This window comes from Hirundo rustica, chromosome 1 (genome assembly GCF_015227805.2).
Source record: "Hirundo rustica isolate bHirRus1 chromosome 1, bHirRus1.pri.v3, whole genome shotgun sequence".
In the NCBI taxonomy this organism is placed as follows: domain Eukaryota; kingdom Metazoa; phylum Chordata; class Aves; order Passeriformes; family Hirundinidae; genus Hirundo; species Hirundo rustica.
The window spans coordinates 109,546,107-109,565,034 of NC_053450.1; the positions used below are offsets into that span (position 1 = coordinate 109,546,107).

The 18,928-nt window shown below is 41.7% G+C and overlaps 1 protein-coding gene across 3 annotated transcripts in view; it reads right to left on the reverse strand.

Moving 5' to 3' along the window:
- Positions 1-18,928, reverse strand: part of BMPER (BMP binding endothelial regulator) — a 103,793-nt gene that overhangs the window by 73,148 nt on the left and 11,717 nt on the right. The window contains exon 3 of one of the 3 annotated variants that reach the window (XM_040072327.1): positions 5,674-5,773. The exons of the other annotated variants lie outside the window; for them this stretch is intronic. Within the exon in view, the coding sequence (XP_039928261.1) occupies positions 5,674-5,773 (100 nt within the window). The remainder of the gene's footprint in view (positions 1-5,673; positions 5,774-18,928) is intronic. 3 annotated transcript variants of the gene reach the window in all.

An 18,928-nucleotide genomic window follows, 5' to 3' on the forward strand; every position in this document is an offset into this window, starting at 1 on the left:
GCCGAGTCTAGATCATTCAGTTGAAGGTAAAAGAAATTTCTTTAGGAATGTATACATATTATCTTCACATCCCATCCCCCTCCATCCATGTACTATCCCTTGCCTCTGACAGCTTGCTTTAGAGCATGCAAGGATGGGCTGCAAGTTCTAGTCCCCCCCTGGGGCCCCACAAAAAGGCCCCCCCATCAGTCTTGCAGCAGGACACTAAAATGGTGTTGGGTACCTCGTACTAGGGGTGTCCAGAGGCGAAGTACAGAGGTACATATGGATCCTGCAGCGTGTCAGTAGAGCAGCCAGAACACCGATAATCTCACAACCTCCCTCTAACTTCTTTTACAAGCCAGCCCTAATAGTTGGAATTGGCTGTAATCCTCAACCATAGTATTTTATATCCTTTCCAAGAAATGCACAATTAATTATGATGTCTTTGAATATTCAATATTTAGTAGACCTAGCACTGTTGTTGCATGGGCTGGGATTCCATTCTCTGGTAAATTCCATATCAACAGAGCATAGCACAAGAATTTCTAAGATCAATAATTAATAATTTAAAAAAAAAAAAAAAACCACCAAAAAACCTAATTCTTGAAAGTTCAGAAAATGCAAAATTGCACATGGGAAGGGAAAGAAAATTCTGAACCTATTTTCTTCATTGTAAAAGAATTCCCACCAACTTTGTCTTTGCACATCCATAGAAGATTAAAGTTCTTAAGATAAGAGAGTAAAATATGGCACACAATTTTAGAAATGCAAACTTTATGCAGTCCTTAGCCACTAATACCACTTCAGAGTGCAAATAACTTATTATTTGATGTGTAGAGAGCTCTATATCTAAGTGACAGGCCTCCATCCAACTAAAGAAGATAATGCTGCCAAATCTATTTCTATAATCTCAGTGACCTCATAGGTTTTCATTAAATATATTAAATAAAATGAGTGATGAAAAGTAGCCTATTTATCCTATGCAAAAGTAGTATGAGGGTTTAATATTTTAGTATTTTCAAAATGAATAGCATGCTAGAGGTATGTGGTATGTTTTATAAACTACAGTAAATATCTGTCAAAAGAATAGTCTTACTGAAAACTTTTCCTATTAGACTGAGTCGCCTGCGTTCTCCTTGCAGCAGGGAGCCATAATCATGGGTCCACATTTCTTTATTCCAGACTCTTCCCAAACACACAGCAAAAGTGAGCTTTGCCCCACCGACTTTACAATCCAGATCCTATGGGCCTAAAGTCAGGAGCAGTGTTAAAACACATGGCTAGGCTGGAGGATTTAAATCTTAAATCTTAATTTAAATCTTAGTCCTTATTGCAGCCTACAGTTTCCTCGCAAGGGGAAGCAGAGGGCCGGGGGGGCAGGCACAGGTCTCTTCTCTGTGCTGACCAGGGACAGGACCCGAGGGAATGAGGTTGTGTCAGGGGAGGTTCCAGTTGGATATTAGGGAAAGGTTCTTCACCCAGAGGGGGGCTGGGCACTGGAACAGGCTCCCCAGGGAAGTGGTCACAGCACCAAGCCTGACAGAGTTCAAGAAGCATTTGGACAATGCTCACAGGCACATTCTTATTCTGTGCAGGGCCTGGAGTCAGAATTTGATGACCCTTGTGGTATCCTTCCAACTCAGGATATTCTGTGATTCTGTAACAAAGCAAAGCTGAATCTTTTCATATGCTAGTTTCCACCACAGTGAATTTTCTGCTTGCAAAAGCTGTACTAGTGGCTGTTACTTTTTCTGTTTATTACAAAATATATATTAAAAAAAAAAAAAAAAGTGCTAGAAATTATCTAAGTAGCATCCTGTTGCATATGGGTAAAACCTCACGAAATAAAGGCCTTTTAAAACCATGGCTCAGGCCTGCTGCTTCAGCTAAGTACAGCTAACAGTTAGCCTGACCAGTTCCCATAAGAAAAGAATGGGCACTGGTGAGAAGAAAGACTTAATCCGTGTAAAATATCTTCTGTTCAGGAGACAGGTATGAGACACTGTTAGACAGGAAAGTTTTTGACAGACACACACACAAGCTACTACTAGTAACCAATGAACTGAGTTAGCCAAAAGTTACTAACCAATTAGAATTAAACACGATGCTTTTAGAAAACCATATAAATATGAGTTAAGAACAGTAAAGATTGGCTATGGTGCATGAAAAAACAGGTGTCTTTGGCCATCTCTACTGCAGCAGCATACTAATACCCAAATGGAAGCAAGGGACTTATGCTCAGCACACAACCATTTGCAGGCAAAGTTCTCTACCAGCAATTCAGTTTCCCCCTTTATGCAAAGCTCTGAATAGGAGAGTTCAGGTGTGTACACTGCTGCAGATACAGTTGTAGAACAGTCTGGGTTGCAAGGTCATCTAGTCCACCCCCTCTGCCATGGGCAAGGCACGTCCTTGTGCTATTCATGATAGAATAAAATGCACTGGCAGAGATGTCCCAAATGACTTGTGAGTGGTGGTTTCCTTCCTACACAAGCCCACTCTGAAAGATGCCCTTTGGTCTTAAGGTTGTCCTCCCGATGTTGCACCCAGATGACAGCAGCCATTCATTCCTTCACTCACCCATTCATTCATTTCTTCACAAGGTAGGAAGACGTGAAGCTATCAAAGAGAGCTGGAAAGAGCCTGTAAGGCCTGATTAAACTCTCCCAGGCTTTGGGAGCAAAGCCAAGAAAAAAAGACATCAGCTTCTGATGTCTTTCCTTGGGTAACATTTTTGTTCACATTTAGATGAAATGCAACTTGTTAAAAAAAAAAAAAGAAAAGAAAAAAAAATCTCTGTTTCCTTTTTCCTGCTTGCATTCCCCATGGGCACTCTGGCAGCTTGACAAAATAGTAACTGAGAATAAATGCTGCAGGGCCAAGTCCTGGCTGGCGCTGAGTTCTCTGTGGGGAGTGCCGGGGAGTTGCTGGGCCACCAAAGGGAGTAGCTGAATAGCTACACTGCCAGGCTGGTGTTTGTAGCCTTGATTCCCCAGTTACTCCCCGTGGGACACTCATTTTAGGTCTCACACAGAACAAAGCAGGCTCTTCAGCAGTGTTCAGAGTGCTGGGAGAGCAAGCAGCCTCCCCGGGATTAGAGGTGGTATCATCAGCCTCTTCCCCTGGAACCAGAACAACCTGGTGACAGAGTGTGGTGTCAAGACTGGAGGAGTTTTATGGGTGCATATTTTGCTTTGCCTCTCAGAAAGCACAGAAAAACTTACTCAGAAATTTCACATCTACTTTGAAAATTTGATCCTTGAGAGCTTTTTTTTTTCTTTGAAATAGGAAATTTAATGTTTTTCTTGCATTTTAAGGACATAGAAACTGCCATCTTAGATCAGACCAAGATTTCTTCTAGTCAATAATTTTTTGTCTGATAGCAGCTACTAAGAGACACCTTGGGAAGTGTGAAAAATACAGACCAAGGTCCATAGCTATAGTTTAGCCTCCAGAAGGCCAGGAATAAGCAGCCTGTTTGACTCAGAGGGAAAACAGTGCATTTCAGTTTGTACCTTGCTCCTTTCCTAAGAAATTCAGCATTCAGTTTTCCATTTGAAGAACTTCTGAGGGATGAGTCGATGGTGCCACAGAAGTATCTTTTGTAACACTTGGAAACAGTTGCCATCCAGTTATTGTCAACTCAGAGCTCAGTACTGTATTTGTAAAGTTAGGACTGTTTTGTCCTGTGTGCATCCATTTATTCCCATTCATGCTAACTTCCTTTGCTGCTTTGTCATCAGTTGTTCAGTGCCCTGAGAACCTTCTGCAGCTCTTCACAGGCCACCCTCTTGCTTTACTATGCCACAGAGATCAGGTCAAACAGCAGCAAACTTCCTGTCCCTCTGCACCCCTTTTCTAGACCATTTCTGAGCACTTCAACAAATTGAGATCTTTGCAAGGATATGCTGGCAACCTTTTTTTACTATGAAAACAACCATACACTAGTTACTTATTTGCTGATGAGAAGAGTAGCTCTAAAACTCAGGGCTGCTTAGTTTCTCCAGCAATTTCCTTGTGAGGGATCTTGTTGAACAAGTGGGATCTCTCTGTCCATTGATATATTCAAAGGACCCTAGCTAACTCATCCCTCTTCTATCACAAGTATCCATGTGCCTCCTAATTCAATTTTTGAATAGTTTCTATTAATTATCCCATTAGAGATGTCAAGCATACCACTCTGCAGATGCCAGGCTCAAGCCTATCAATAACGTTCTGTAGGTACTCACCCCAATTCAGGTTAAACAGAAAATCTTAAAAGGAGTTTGAATTAAAATACTGTTTGAATTAAAATATTGTTTGTTCAGCTTTGAAACATTCATTCTTTTCATTTTGCATGCATGCATGCACATATGCATATGTATGTATATAGAATTTTCAGACCATTGAGCAAATACACATCCCATTATAAAATCAAACTCCATCTTAATCCAACCAACATTTAGCAATCTTTTCCTATGTAGCTGATAATAAACATGGTTTGACAAAAGAAATAAATTACATGTAATTTATGTAAAATCTGTAATTTCAATTTCTTGTTCCAGTAATGCTTTAATATTTTTTCTAGTTCATTTCCTTCTCTTTTAAGTGTCAAGTTTCTAGACAAATCCTTGAATTGGGGCTTGCCAAACCTATTCCAAAGCTGCAGCACAGAAGCAAATCATAAGCAGAGCATCTAACACACCTCTGCAACCTTCCAGGAAAAATACGCATCCATCATGTCTCTTCCATCTGAACTTCAGCGAAATCTGTTTTCCTGCATTTGTATTGCCGCTGGCAAAGCAAGAAATGCTTTTATTTCCCAACAATTTATCCTACCCTACCTCCCTCTAAATCCCACGCAACCACCAGTGGAGATTTAAAAATTACAGAGGAAAAATAAAATAAAGCTGTCTGAATGTGACATTCTCCACCTCCATGATTGTGGAAGCAGTGCCTCAGCAAAATTTGTGCTTTAGAGCACATTACTTACTGCATCAATATAAACAAAAAAGACTACTTTTCAACTTCATCTACCAGCATATTTTTCACGTGGTTAAACATAGCAGATACATGCCATGAATGCTTACACCGTTTTTTATTATTATTTGATCATCCTCTCATTTAAACAGCTAGGAATATACAATATTGGTCAATAAATAAATGTATAATATTAAGATTGTTGCTTATTTGGTTTTCATTAAAATGTCCACAGTACTATTGTTTGAATCAGGAAACATTTAATACAGTGAATAAAGTTTGCTTGGTGGGTTTCCAGTATGAGGAGAAATAGGAATAGCCATGGACAATTATCCTGCCTTTTATTATTTGGAAGTATTATTCTTATTCTGTCCAACCACATAAAAAGTTAAAGAGATTCTTACTGACTGGTGACCACTAGCAGATTGATGTAGACCTAAAATATTTCTCATAAAATTAGGGGTATCTCATAAAAAACTGACAACAGAGTGATGAAGCAAAAAGATGTATTTCTAAGGGATTGTTGCTGTGCAAGGACTAATAATTGCAGGACAAATATGTGAATTTATGTATTTCCCTCAGCTTTGTAAACATATATATTTCAATTATGGTTACTGCCCCCTTCTAACCTCTTGTGACAGTCAAGAAGCTATGAATTTAGTCCTATCTTTAACCTAAATGTGCACTGATAAACTTTTGAAAATAGGGAAAATGACAGGAAAGGAATGGCACCTTTGCAACGCTCACAGCAAGCTCCTCTCTGCTTAATGACGAGAGCACAGTCCTTGGAGAGCACTGGACACTTCTCCCTTTTGCACGTCACTTCCTTATTCTGGAAAAAAAAAAAAAAAAAGAAAAAAGAAAGACAAAAGCTATTGCAAGCAAACCAAACCCAAGGCTACCATCTCTTGCAATTCAGAAAATAAAATCTGGGGCCAGCATTCTGCTCTTTTGCTTCAGGAGAGGTCCTTGTGATTCAATACGTCTTTCTTCCCTTGAAGGAACACAGTAGAAAACAGTCATTGAATAATCCAGGAGCCCAAGTAAATGGCTTTTAAGACCCACTTAGACAATAATTCAAGACTGCTGCCCAGTCTCGTACAGAAAATGTTCTGCACTGAAGAAATCCGTATTACTTAAATGAACAACTACCTACATGATGTGCTTGTTAAAATATCCTTGGGGTCTTGAGAAGCTGCCCCATGAACTGCACAGGTCAGGAATCGCTTCTCACAGTGACGGAAGGACAAACAGAAGAGAAAGACATGGTAACCTCAGAAAAGAGAAAATTCTGCCACTGCAGAAAACAGTTTTATCTAGAGTTTTTATCTAGAGTTTTTATCTAAAGTGTTTTATCTGAAGTTTTATCTAGAGTTTTTTTAAAAGAGGCTACTATGCACTGTATAAGGCAAAATGATTACTGTAATTCATCTTTCTCCCCAAAATGATGCGAATCAATGAAACACCACAAGCAGACAGAGTCACTGTACATTATAGTGTCATCTTGCTATGGCAAAAAGCCAGTGATTTCCCAAGGCCAAAGAGCATATTGACCACATTAAGGATTGTCAATGGAGGATGTGCAACAGCAGGCAGCAGAAATATTCCATTTATTGCCTACCTTGCCCCAGTGGTGTTAACCCTTTTGGTTTTCCCTGCCATTAAATAGGTGCAGAAAACAAATACTTGGGGTGTTTCTTTTAGTATAATTTTGCTACTTCAAATTCCTTACTTAAAGTAGTCCTCTGAAGTCACCTCCACCTATAATTAGTAGCTCAGTTCATTAGGTGACACAGGTGGCCATCTAGTACATGCAAGTACCCACCTCACCCAATCTTATGACTTAATTAGAGACCAAAAAAATCAAAGGGCTAGAAAAATGTAAATCATAAAACTAAAGAAAAAGAAGCTTTGCTTCCCAGTCTTTTTATTTTGCTCCCTGTGGCCTTATTCAAGGTGCCTGTGAAGAATAACACGCAGCTTTTATTACACTCCAGCCCTTTGTCTAAAATCAGAGGTTTATTTACTTCAAAGTCACTGCCTGATCTGATGGGAGCTATAAAGGCACTCCAATCTTATCAGTGTAAATGAGGACTCACTCTCACCAAGACAGTGTGAAATCAGCAAATGAGAATCAGGCCCTAAAGCGCAGCTGCAGCAACACAAACGATTACTGTAAAAAGCCAGGTCACTGCTACGTGCTGGCCGCTGTGCATCACTCCAACACTGCAGAGCAACCATAAATGCAATTTAACCAGCAGCTCTGTAGCTTTGGACTGGCACAAAGCAGCCATGACATGGAACTGCAACTGCTTCAATATCTCTTATAAAGCGCTCAGTGGAATCTTGATTCCCTTTACAGGAACATGGTGCCCCCTTAAATTCTGTTGAAGGGCAGCAGAATCAAGCTTACCAACTCAACTACAGTCTGTATTTTAAAGGGTTCTGGTAAGATCTGATTCTCTTTAAGGAGTTTGCTTAAGGAAAGATTTAATAAGCCTATCAGTCCCGCTACCTTCATCTGAGGGAAAATCTGCCTGATGAAAGTAGGTGTGAAGGAAAGGCAAAACCCAGTTTAGAGTTGGTTCCTGTGGAGAACATGGTTCACCCAACTTCTCTGAGAGAAGCGAGGTGCAGAGTGCCCTTCAGAACCAACCTAGCTGGGCTGGATGTGTCTAAGGGGGGCCAGTGGGCAGCTACCCATTGGACTCCCTCCTCAAGGACAACATTATTGCTGCAGAGGGCAGTGAGAGGGACAAAAAATGACACAGCTCTGTATTTTTTTTTTTAATTCCCTGGTTGACAGAGGCCTACTGGGGCAAATACCTCATGCAGTCTCACTTCCCAGGCAATTTCTCCCCTGAGTGCTGTCTGCCTCCTTCTGCCCTCAGGTACATCCTGACATGGTTTCTTCTCGTTGGGAATGCAGGGAGTTCCTAAGGATGACCCTAACACACATACTTCAAACAGGAGCTACTTGCTAGTTACTATTCCCAGTCGAAGCCTCCTGTTCCCCCCACATTGCTAAAAATCAGAAAAATTCTCTCCAGTGTGGAGCTTGGTATCATTGAGCTGCCCCAGGGGGCCAGCCAAATTTGGGTCTTGCTCTTCCTTCCTTATCACCAGCAAAGCTGCTGGCTTAGCATGTTTTCTGGGAGGGAAGATTTTGGGATTCATGTGCTGATGCCAAGGGCTGTTTTGCATTAAGCAGCTGCTCCACATGAAGAATATTAGTGGCCCACAGTACCGTGATAGGAACTCGAGGGTCCTTCCCCCTAGGAGGATGTCTTAAGCAGTAGCTTACTGGATTCACATTTCCTTCCTCTATCTCAGTAGACTTTGAACTATTTGATGTTCAGTCTGCCTTCAGCAGAAAGGGGCTTGTTCTTCGCGCTCCCACAAGTCACTGGTTCTTACAGCGAGGTACTTGTGGGGAAAGCACGAGTCATTGAATTGCCTCTGGATGTGGAGGGCAGCAAACTCAAAGCTCAGTTATTACAGCACAGTGCTAAAAGGTGGGGAAGAGGTGTCACACTCACCACCCACTGCACTTTTTGTTTGTTTGGTGGGTTTGGTTTTTTGTTTGTTGTGTTTTTTTCCCCCAAATTAAAAAGGAAGGTTAACTCTGTCCCTTGGAGAAGCTGCATCCTCCTGCCTTAAAGGACAGCTCCACATATCCCAGGAAAACAGAGCCAATCTTTGCCAGCACAAGAAGAGCAGCTAAGCACTGGAACAGGGTAGGATTTGCAAAGCTGATGTTGACCCTCTCTAGCTTGTTATGGGCAAGGCCCAGACAACTCCAAAACAGGCTGTTTCAGAGGTCATCCCAAACTGCCTAACTCCCTGTCATCAGGGCTGGGCTTCTCTTCCAGGGTGTGAGGTATAGATAGCATCACTCAGGGCTGCAGCCCCACCACTCCTTGTGGGGCCTTTTGCTGAAAAAACATACAGTAGAGCCCCAGTTGCAACACATTGCTGCCCTGGCATAGTCCTCATGGCAAAATCCCTCTTGAAGAAGAGATTAATGTAGCTCCAGGGAAGAGGATCCTCCTGCTGCTTCTATTAGTATTATTACTATTACCCCAAATTTCTTTTTAAAAAGTCCTGCTGTTTTATCTCAATGCTGTACCTTGTGAAAAACAAGGTCAGCAGATGTGGAGGAAAGGGTTAATGTACCCTGCTGATCCATCACAGGCCTGCAGCAGATAAAGCAGGGCTGGTAAATCATTGTTTAGTCTATTGCAGTCAGGCATTATCCAGTGCAGATCTCCTGGGTCCACTGGGTGTAAAAGTACAAAAATAAAACAAAAGCGTAATTGTCATCTGGAGGCTGGGGTTTTTTCTTCACCCACTTGCCCAAAACACTGCTCTTAATGTCTACTGTCCGTCTGCTTGTTTCACTTCTGCTGCCTCCTCCCCTCCCATCTCACAAGGGCAAAGTGGAGGCTAAGAGCAAATGGGACTTAAGCAACAAATCCATTCCTTCCAATTATGTCCCTTCCTACCCCCAGTAATCACAACATTTCATTCTTTGTCCCAGCCATACGTTTAGAAAGTCGCTAAGTAGCTGCATGCAGGAGAGCTGTATTACCAAACCTCCATCTGTGCTGTCAACAGCGTCTCTGAATCTGTTGAAAGCTCTCAGATACTTTGATACTTTTTGCTGTTCTTAAGAGAAAACTTCTTAGACGGCAGCAGTAAGAAGCCAACAGTTATGGGAGGGTAGGGGAATTTTTTTTCCCTTTTGTTTAAAGGAACATGCACTCTGGCACCAAGAAGTGCGGAAGAGACACATGGCCCATAAATACGTAAACTGTTTGCTAAGTCAGAAACCTGGGAGTCAGTCAAATCCATAATAGGATCCCAAGATTCATAATAAATAACTTTTAATTATAGTCCTGCACAACAGTTATTTTAAACAGATGGTTTATAGATTCACATCTGGGATTTTTTTATTTTTTTTAATTTAGTGCTCAAGCACACATACACAGAAAGGGAGAGAACCTCAGCTAAGGTTTCTATTAGTGTTGGAAAAATACGTATATTTTTAAAAGAGGTCAGGCTGATCCAGAACAATGCTGCTACATCTGACGCAACTCCCCAGTCAGTGCTCAGCTCAGTAAAGGGCTCACTCTGGAATCCCAGACTCCCTTGAAAAGGAAAATTTAGGGAAGTGCTGGAAGATCACACTGGACTCTTCGCTGCACTCACCAAGCACAACTGCTGGAGAACTCGTGTTTTAATGCATCTAGGGGAATGATCAGAAATTTTGTTGGGTGTCCATGTTTCTCCCCTCTCTCACACTTAGCAGTGAGAACCAAGGGTCTCCTGAACTTGGCATGTACAGGTGATGTCAAATTCCCATACAGGAGAGATACACTAAGCAGACCCAGTATCACTGCTACTGCTTCGTGTTACCTTTACTACAACCTTCTCTCAACACAATTTGTTCACCTTCTACATACACCTCATATTTTTACCTTCCATCAAAGAACCCCAGACAAAACAGCCCATTTTGGCGACAAATTATATCAAACTAACAGCCTTAAACTCATATGGTACAGCTAAATAAAATGCCAACATGAAAAGAAAAAAAAAAAAAAAAAACAAAACACACACACACACTTAAAAGGAGTCTGAATATTTGGCAGAGATCTTGGAGAGGATATGTGCCAAACCACAGCTTGGAAGCCACGGCCAACTTTCTACAGGGTTCCCCTCTGGACTCCTGCCGGCTCTCAGCAGCCACCAGGAGGATGGCTCTTTTCAACCTGGATTTGGCTCCAAGAGGAGAAAAAAAAAGAAAAATAGGAGTCTGCTTCGTTTCTTCAGGACTGTACCAAGGAGCACTTCCACCAATGGTATCCTAAGCCCACTCTTGTGCTGCAACAGCTGGCTGCAGAAAATGCTGCAGATGTGGTTTCTCAGGGGGCCAGATGTCCACAGTGATGGTCTAGGGTTGTTTTTTTTCTTTCTTTCTTTTTATGTATTGAAAATGCTTTTAGGAAGCTTGCACTGCATTTCTGATACCCCAAGGTATTAATTATTTATACTGAATGGGAAAAATGTTACTTAAACTTTCATTTAACCAAAAAAATGCTGTGGAGAGAAAAATAATAAAAGCAAGAGAGACGGATGAGGTAGAAATACCAACTACCATTAATGACTAATCCTGAAAACATTCATTTTTTACCATTATTCATCACAGTCCCGCTAGTAATTCTGATAGGACTCCTCATCAAGTAGCTCAGGGTGTCCTTAGGTTTCTGCCAGGAAAAGCCAGTGGGATCACCCATGAAAACAATAACAATTTTCAAACAATAGCCAAAGTTACCCCCAAGGAATTCGGGATGCAGCTTTCAAATATACGCATGTGAGAAGGAGAAGAAAGAGCCATTTAAAATTAATGAAACAAGTGAATTCAATTCACATAGGCAGCCTCTCCACCGCAATGCAAAGGGCAGGCTCGAACGCAGCTCCCACCACGTGCCGTGATCCCCGTGTTCCTAGGCCATGCTGCTGGGCTCTCTGCCAGGTGCTGCACACAGCCAGAGCATCCTCTCAAGCACACAAGAAGCCACATTCATGCCACACAGGCCACAGGAGCAAAGGTCTGGGCCAGCACTGGTCACAGGCTCTTTGCTATCAGCAAAGCCTGGGAGCTCCCAAGCCTGTGCCTGCACCTCTATTTAGGTGCAAACAACCCCCATGTTGGGCCAACTTGATCTCAAGAACAGGCTCAGACACATGCTTAACTCATGGTGTAGACAAATCCTGAGGCGCTTTCTGAAAATAGTACCCTCGCTTCTTTGGCACTCCTGCCTGGAAATCTGTCTCAGGTCCGATTTACAAACCTCATTTAACTGGCAGAGCTGATGCAGACAAGAGATCCCTGCTAAAACTGTGGGAGTGCTGTCTTCCATGAGCATTTATTTACCTGAGCAGGAGCCACACAATCAGGCTTCAGGGAGGAGACATCACTCCCCAAGGAGAGATGTTTGCAGACCCTTTGAACCACTGTCAAGGGAGATGAGGACAAGGTCTCATTTCCCTTGCTCCCTTCCAATTATCTGCTGGGGTTTTTTTTCCCCTTGCAAAAAAAATTTTGTGGGTTCAATAAAAAAATGGCTTAGCACACTAGATGCATTTCTAAATTCAAGGTGGAAAAAATATTTCCCTATGAAACTATGTTGGTTCTCTGGAAAATGATAGAGTTCTCTCCATTTTCCCATATAAACCTACAAAAACCAAGGCATACGCTTCCCCAAGAGAGAGAAAGGTCTCGTTATTTTAAGCATGTAAAATTATAATTGGACAACTCACAGGAGTGAAGTCAAACACGTGCTTAAGTACCTTCAGCACCTTCAACATTAGGTCCTTGCCTGTGGCAGAACATGACCATGATTTCAGCATGAATTGCATTAGATACAAGTGACAGTATTTTAGTTCAGTTCACAGTCTCTCTTTCTTTTTTGAGCAGAGCACTCGGTAGCCTCTGATTTGTCCTCTCTTCCCTGTAATCTGTTTAGATTATCTGGCCTCTCAGGGTGAGCAGACAGGAGGCTGCAGCCTTCCCTGTGGTGATGCTCAGCCAGCATCAACCATCCCCCTTCATAATTTGAGCTCTCCCCACTCCCTAGGAAAGATGATTAAAACAAAGGCCCTGCTGAAAGATGACACCAAATTTCACTTCAAATGGGTATTCCCCACTGCTGTGAGGAAGACATGAGTATGTGCAAGTGATTCAGGACAAATCACTCACAACCCCTTACAGACTGAACATTTTTTTTAAAATTCTTTCACTGTGCTTAATGATGTTCACAAGCACAAGGAAAGTGACCTTGGTGGCCTGCTGCAAACCCAGCATTGCCTGAAAGCAGCCCTCTGCACCAGTATTTGGTGAAAAGAAAGCACCGTCTCCTCCTCCTACATTTATTGTCATTAATACTGAGGCTGCAGTTGGGGTCAGAATCCCAGAACATCAAACGTTTTGCAGCACATCCCTGCTCCAGGGAGCTTAGGGACAAAGTAGACATGGCCAGACACAATTACTGCAACTGAAGATTGGGTCAGATGGAAAGCCAGAGCAGGATCCAGATCCTGTAGCTCTCAGTCTCCCCACCTCCACCTCAACCTCCAAGGGCAGCTTCAGATTAGAGCTCTCCAGCTGCACAGTTATAGGCAACGCTCTTTACCTGTCTTTACAGCAGAATAGCATGGCAGTCTTCTAGCAATAAGAGACAGGGTCTTCACAAATTCCCAGTAGTTCATAATGTAGTGAAAAAGTTACCCATAGTAATCCAGGAGCCAGACTTCAAGGAAGGGTTACACACAGGGATTCTTCTGGGAGACCACACCTTCACATTTCATGAGATGCATACTTTTAAAATTCACAGCTTTTTCTGTGAATTTTAATTCCCAGGATTATATTTCTACTTTGTCAATGAAGAGTTGGAATTAACTATCAGTTATCTAAATCTGATGACAATACCTAAGAAAAAGGTTATCACAAGCAATACCTGTCAATTTGAAGCTCTGAAGCCTGTACCCATGCTGCTGTAAAAGGTAACAGCTCACTGACCCAGCCCTGTGAATTTTTGATTTTCCCCTTGCTGGATGTTCTCAGCTGCACAGATCAGCCAGCAAAACCTTTTGGGTGATTACTGCCCAACTTATTTTCAGCTAAATGGGTGATGCTGGTCCAGCCTAATCCTAGTCTGGTTTACCCTGACTGAAGCTGGTGGAGAATTTATTCTCCCAGGGAAGTGACAGGCAGTTGAGGGCCATAAAAGATTCCACCACCTGAGCCTGATCAACCAAACACAGCTGAACTCAGCAGACGTGGAATAGCATTGCTGTCCTGAGTGTATTAACTCCTGGAGCACTCAGGTCCCCCTTAAATGCCACAGGATGGCTTGGAGAAGGACAAGTCTGCCAAGAAAATTGGTCTGAAAACATCCTAAATAAATTCTAGTCCTAATAATCGTTGAAGATGACACTCATGAATTATCAAGCAATTTCACAGAGGGCAAAGCAAATTACACCAAAGGTTTAAAACAAATAATTAAATCATTTGAATTCAGCAGATTTTAAATCAAGCCATAGTGTCATGTTCTGGCTCATCTCAAAAATTAACCCTGCCCATCAAAAGAGTGCCCTAACAATATCCTGCTTTTGTTTCTTTACTAATGTTATCCCAGTACTATACACTGTTATTTTCCAGTAGATATTGTCAATAAGAGAAAAACAAAGCCATTAAAACAATAAAAAGGACATCAAAATCAAAGCACATCAAAATCAAATTCTATCTGTTCAGAATTACTATTTTTTGAGAACTATATTTTCTATTAGAGACTGAATACTGACCAATAGTATTTTTTCTTCTAATGTTGTGAATTAAAATTTCATTTTACATTTATTAAAAAGAGATGCACTGAGTGCTTTTTAAATAAGTAGCATTTCATCAAATTTTGATAGGCTAAATCTACAAATATATTATCCAAACAAGAGTTACCTGTCATTGCATCTTTATTACCTCCTCTTCTGAAGCCTGCTTACTCAGTCTTTACACTGGAGATTTCAGCAGTGGCAAATTCTCTAGTTTGGGGCTTCAGACTGTTCTAAAAACTTTGAACAAAGCAGCCCTTGAGGCCTGTGTACTTCTTAAAGACTTTAAGAAGCCCAATGGGCCTCCTAACTTACTCTGCAACGAGTCATATCCCATGAAGAAACTCACTTCTGTACAACACAAAAACAGGGCTAGATTAAAGAAAAGGAAAGAAAAAGAGCAGGGTCCCCTGCTGCTCTGTCTGGCCAGAATCATGTCTTTTACTGCCCATATCCTCTAAAAAAACGATGCTCTCATGATACATTACCCTAATACATCACCAAGTGACAGTTTTCTCATGATACTGTATCCTCAAAGATGTGATGCATGCCAGAAGCAGCGACAGGAGATCTCAGCTTGGGGAGAGAAAGGGGAGGGTTTTTTTTATTTTCTTTCAAATCTTTAAGCTACTCTTCGGGGTTTTCTAATGTTATTTTGAAAGGAAAATCCCTGTCAATCTGTCAATTGTAGCTTTATAATCCAGAAGACTCCTAGAAGTTTTGCCGTACAGCTTTTAAACCAGAAAGCACCAAAAAAATAGTGTCTTCATTTAATTGAAACAAGTTTTGAAATACGACCAAAACACTTGAGGAACAACAACCAAATAAAAATAGTAGCCCAAAAGAAAGAAGCAACGAGAGTCTGTTTTCTATTATGAAATTATTTAGGCAAAAGGCCTCCAGACACTGCTGTTTTAATGAACTTGCAAGGAAACTGAGCACTGACCCTGAATTTGTTTTCTTACGTGATCTTGCCTGTGCTACACAGTGGCTTTAGAAAATAAAAAAAAGGTTATTCACAGCAGTCTGCAAAGAGAAGGCACAGCCTCCAACTCGTCAGTCAGCACAGAGAAGAGCAGGAAGAGACAAGGAGTAGGAGCGAAGGAGGCAAAAGCTTTCAGGGTCTTTTAATGCTGCCTTCAACTCACAAAGGCTCACTCATTTTTGCTGCAAATGCTGCTTGGCTGCTAGTAAAATCTCGTAGGGGCTGTAGTCATCCTGGGTAATGGGCAACTCACGGCAGGCATCACCCTCAAGCTGTCTTCATCCAGCTGCTGCCAGCAAAGGAAGGCTCAAGGTCACAGGAGAATTAGTCAGAAAATCTTATGACACCATGATGTTTAATTTGACACATCGCACTTCTGTGTGTTTCTACTTCATATCTACTGAAACTGCTTTGCTCCCATCAGACGCAAAAGAAGAAAGGTAGAACAAGTTTTCCTTTGTTACGATTAATCACACTGCCAAATTAAGTAAGTTTGTGACTCTCAAAACTTCAGCCAATGCTGTAGCTAATAGGAGAAAAAGCATATTTTGACTTGTGGACTAAGCAAAAGCGATATGGAAGTCATTGAGAAGAAACTAAAAGCCAAAGCTGTCAATGTCACTTTCACAGTCCTTGAGCTGACTTTGACCATATTTTGTGGCCTGGCCATGGCTGCTTTTGGGCGAGATGTAACAGCCCGCAATCACAGCAGCGATCACTTAGCCACATAACAATACCACTGCAGTCAATGAAACCACCCATGAGAGAGCTCAGAGCTTTGAGTCGAGCTCTTCAGTGCAGACACATGCACAATGCCCTATGCTCTGGGTAGACCCTGTTAATTAAACACTTATTTTTAAATGCTGCTCCGGAAAAAATTTGCTGTCCAAAATAAGAAACTCATCTTGCACAACCACTTTCTTCTTGAAAAATCCAGTGGTTAAAACATGTTTTTGCATAATCATAGCCCTGCAGGGACAGTTCTCACTTCTGAAAAGCAAATTCCCTTCTTTCTGTTTTGCACATGTACAAACAAACAGATTCTGGTATGTCCAAAGCTTGCAAATCTCAACTATAATAATACATTGAATAGAAGCCATACAAGCAGGTTTTTTTTTTTTCTCCCCAGCCTGTGTTCCCTTCACTCCTTCCTTTCCTCTGCTCCACTTGCACTGTGGGAAGTAAAAAAAATACCAGTTTCTGACAAGTAAATGGAGCTGACATTAGAGCAAAGCTCGAAGGTGAACAGGGTATGCACAAGTCATTTGTCATCTTGACAAAGTGAGATTTGGTCACCAGTGAGACACTTGAAAGACATCTGAACAGTTGGCCTTGACCACCAGCATTTCTTACAGCTTATAAAGGGACCCATGGGACCAAGAACACAACCTGCTTTTGGAAGTGACTCCTGCGGTGGTACCTCTTGATAGATGTAAAGGCAGTGTGATATATCAGGTGCCATTAAGATCTTTGCTAGCAGGTTCTATTTACATAAGTATGGAGCGCAGATAGCATCTTGTTAACCCAATTAATGGGACTCAAATGTCAGGAAACAGATTATGCCTGGCTCAAAGTCCACAGTGCTCTGAAGGCAGACAGACATGATTTCATTGTGTGGGACAGCACTGTTCCCTTTGAGCAAGAACTCAGGCAGCAATCCTTCTACCTGGACAGCTAGGGGAGACAGAAAGATGATCTGAAATCCAAAAGTTTCACGCCTTTAGCACAAGAAGGGCTCTTTATGATGAGAGACTCAAATGTCATGTAAAACAGAGAACCTGCAGCTGAACCGAGGAAAACTAAAAAAGTATCCACCTGAGGTCTTGGAAACCTAATTTTTTATTAACTGTACCTTCCTCTGCAGTTAGAGAAAGTCCTTGTTGCCAAGTCACAGCCAGGTCTGGATTAGAAGAGAAACTCTGTTTCATCCAGCCTGTCCACACTGCTGCGTTTTACATGGGCAATTGAAACGCACTTCTCTACCCTAGCGAAGAGAGGGAAATCTCCCAGCCGAGGTGAGATCGCTAATCTCTTGGTCAGTGACTCTCAACATACTGCTCCACACAATAAACTGCTGTTCTCCCTCAGCCTCCAGCTATTAAGCTCTATGATACAGAAGCAGATGCTCCTGTCACCTAGGTCAGAGCAGTGAACCCTGAATGGCACAGCAGGAGATGCTTGGCCCCGAAACAGAGGAGGGGTTTAGGGAAAGGCCTTGTACTCAGCAACTGCTGTCAGCTCTCTGCTCAGCATGACGGCCCTAAGAAATTCCTGTTTGGAGCTGTCTTCTCAATGGAGGAGACAAGACAGAAAGCATGGGCTGCCTGGGGCAGCAGCCCAACCTCAGCACCACTCAGTGGGTTAACCTAAATCCTCTGAGGGGAACAGTACCTTGTGGCCACAGTCACAAGCTGTCTACAAACACACGGAAGTCGAATTAATTCTCCAGAAGACACTTCAAATCCTTCTAAATCTCTGGTTCCAGAGCCATGCATAGCTTTCCTGTAGTCACGTTGCAACCACATCCTCTCCCACCAGGAGTCCTTGTGCCCACTGAACGGGCTTGGAGCTGCCTACTCTTCTCTCCAAATGGCTGCCTTCCAGTGAAATTCCCTTTTCTGGTACATGATTTGCTTCCTTTTTCCCTTTTCTGGCTCCCACATTTGTATGTTTCTGTATGTGGACTGGTTTAATTATTTTCAAAAAACCCCAATGACATCAAAGATACTACTTTTATACTAAAATGATTATACAAAGTTTTAGGCAGCAAATACGTACACTTCACATAACAAGTGCATTAAACCATTCAAATTTCTTACTATCATAGTCTCAAGTTCTAGATATTTTATAAATTTCAGCTTCAGACTGATTTTGGTTCAAATGATTTTTGCTTGAGGATTGAAAACCTTGCCAAGTTAAACTGAGCATACACAGACAACTTCTCAGAACCCATGCAAATTGCAGACTTCTTAGTTTCCTCTGCATTTTCATGTTAAACAAGTTCTGGTTCAGTATCAGTGCATTTTGCTGCGTCTTAAATGTCTACATCAACAATTTCCTCCAGAAGCACAGATCATGGATCAGTGCCTCAAACATGCATCTGTAAAAAAGGTTTTTTACACTACCAGAACCCCAACATTTTAAGGTGTAGCAAATTTAATTTTCCAGCAGTTTTTATCCACTGTACTTACAAACATCCACCAAACCTTGGTTTACAGGCTAAACAACTTTTATGCTTTGCATTTTGTCTGCCAAAATAATTTTATTTTATTTTTTTTTTTTTAAATAAAAAATATTTTTCAGATTGAATCACCAGGCTAGCTATCCCCAGGACTGTTTGGGTAGAAGGGTAAAGTGCTACATATGAAAATTATCATCTGGGCAGTGTCACGTACAGAAAAAAAATAAATTCTCTGTCACAAGCAAATGATGGACAACCTCCCTGTAGTAGGAGAGTCTTCTGGTTTGTCAGTGCTCTAGGTCCTACAGACAATCCTTCAGCTAACAGCCTTATCTCAAAGCCAGCCGCCGTGCCTGGCTCCTTCCTGCCCCAGTGGTTTCTAGGTGACACAACATCAAGATGTTTCACTAATTGGCACAATCAGATCATAATCA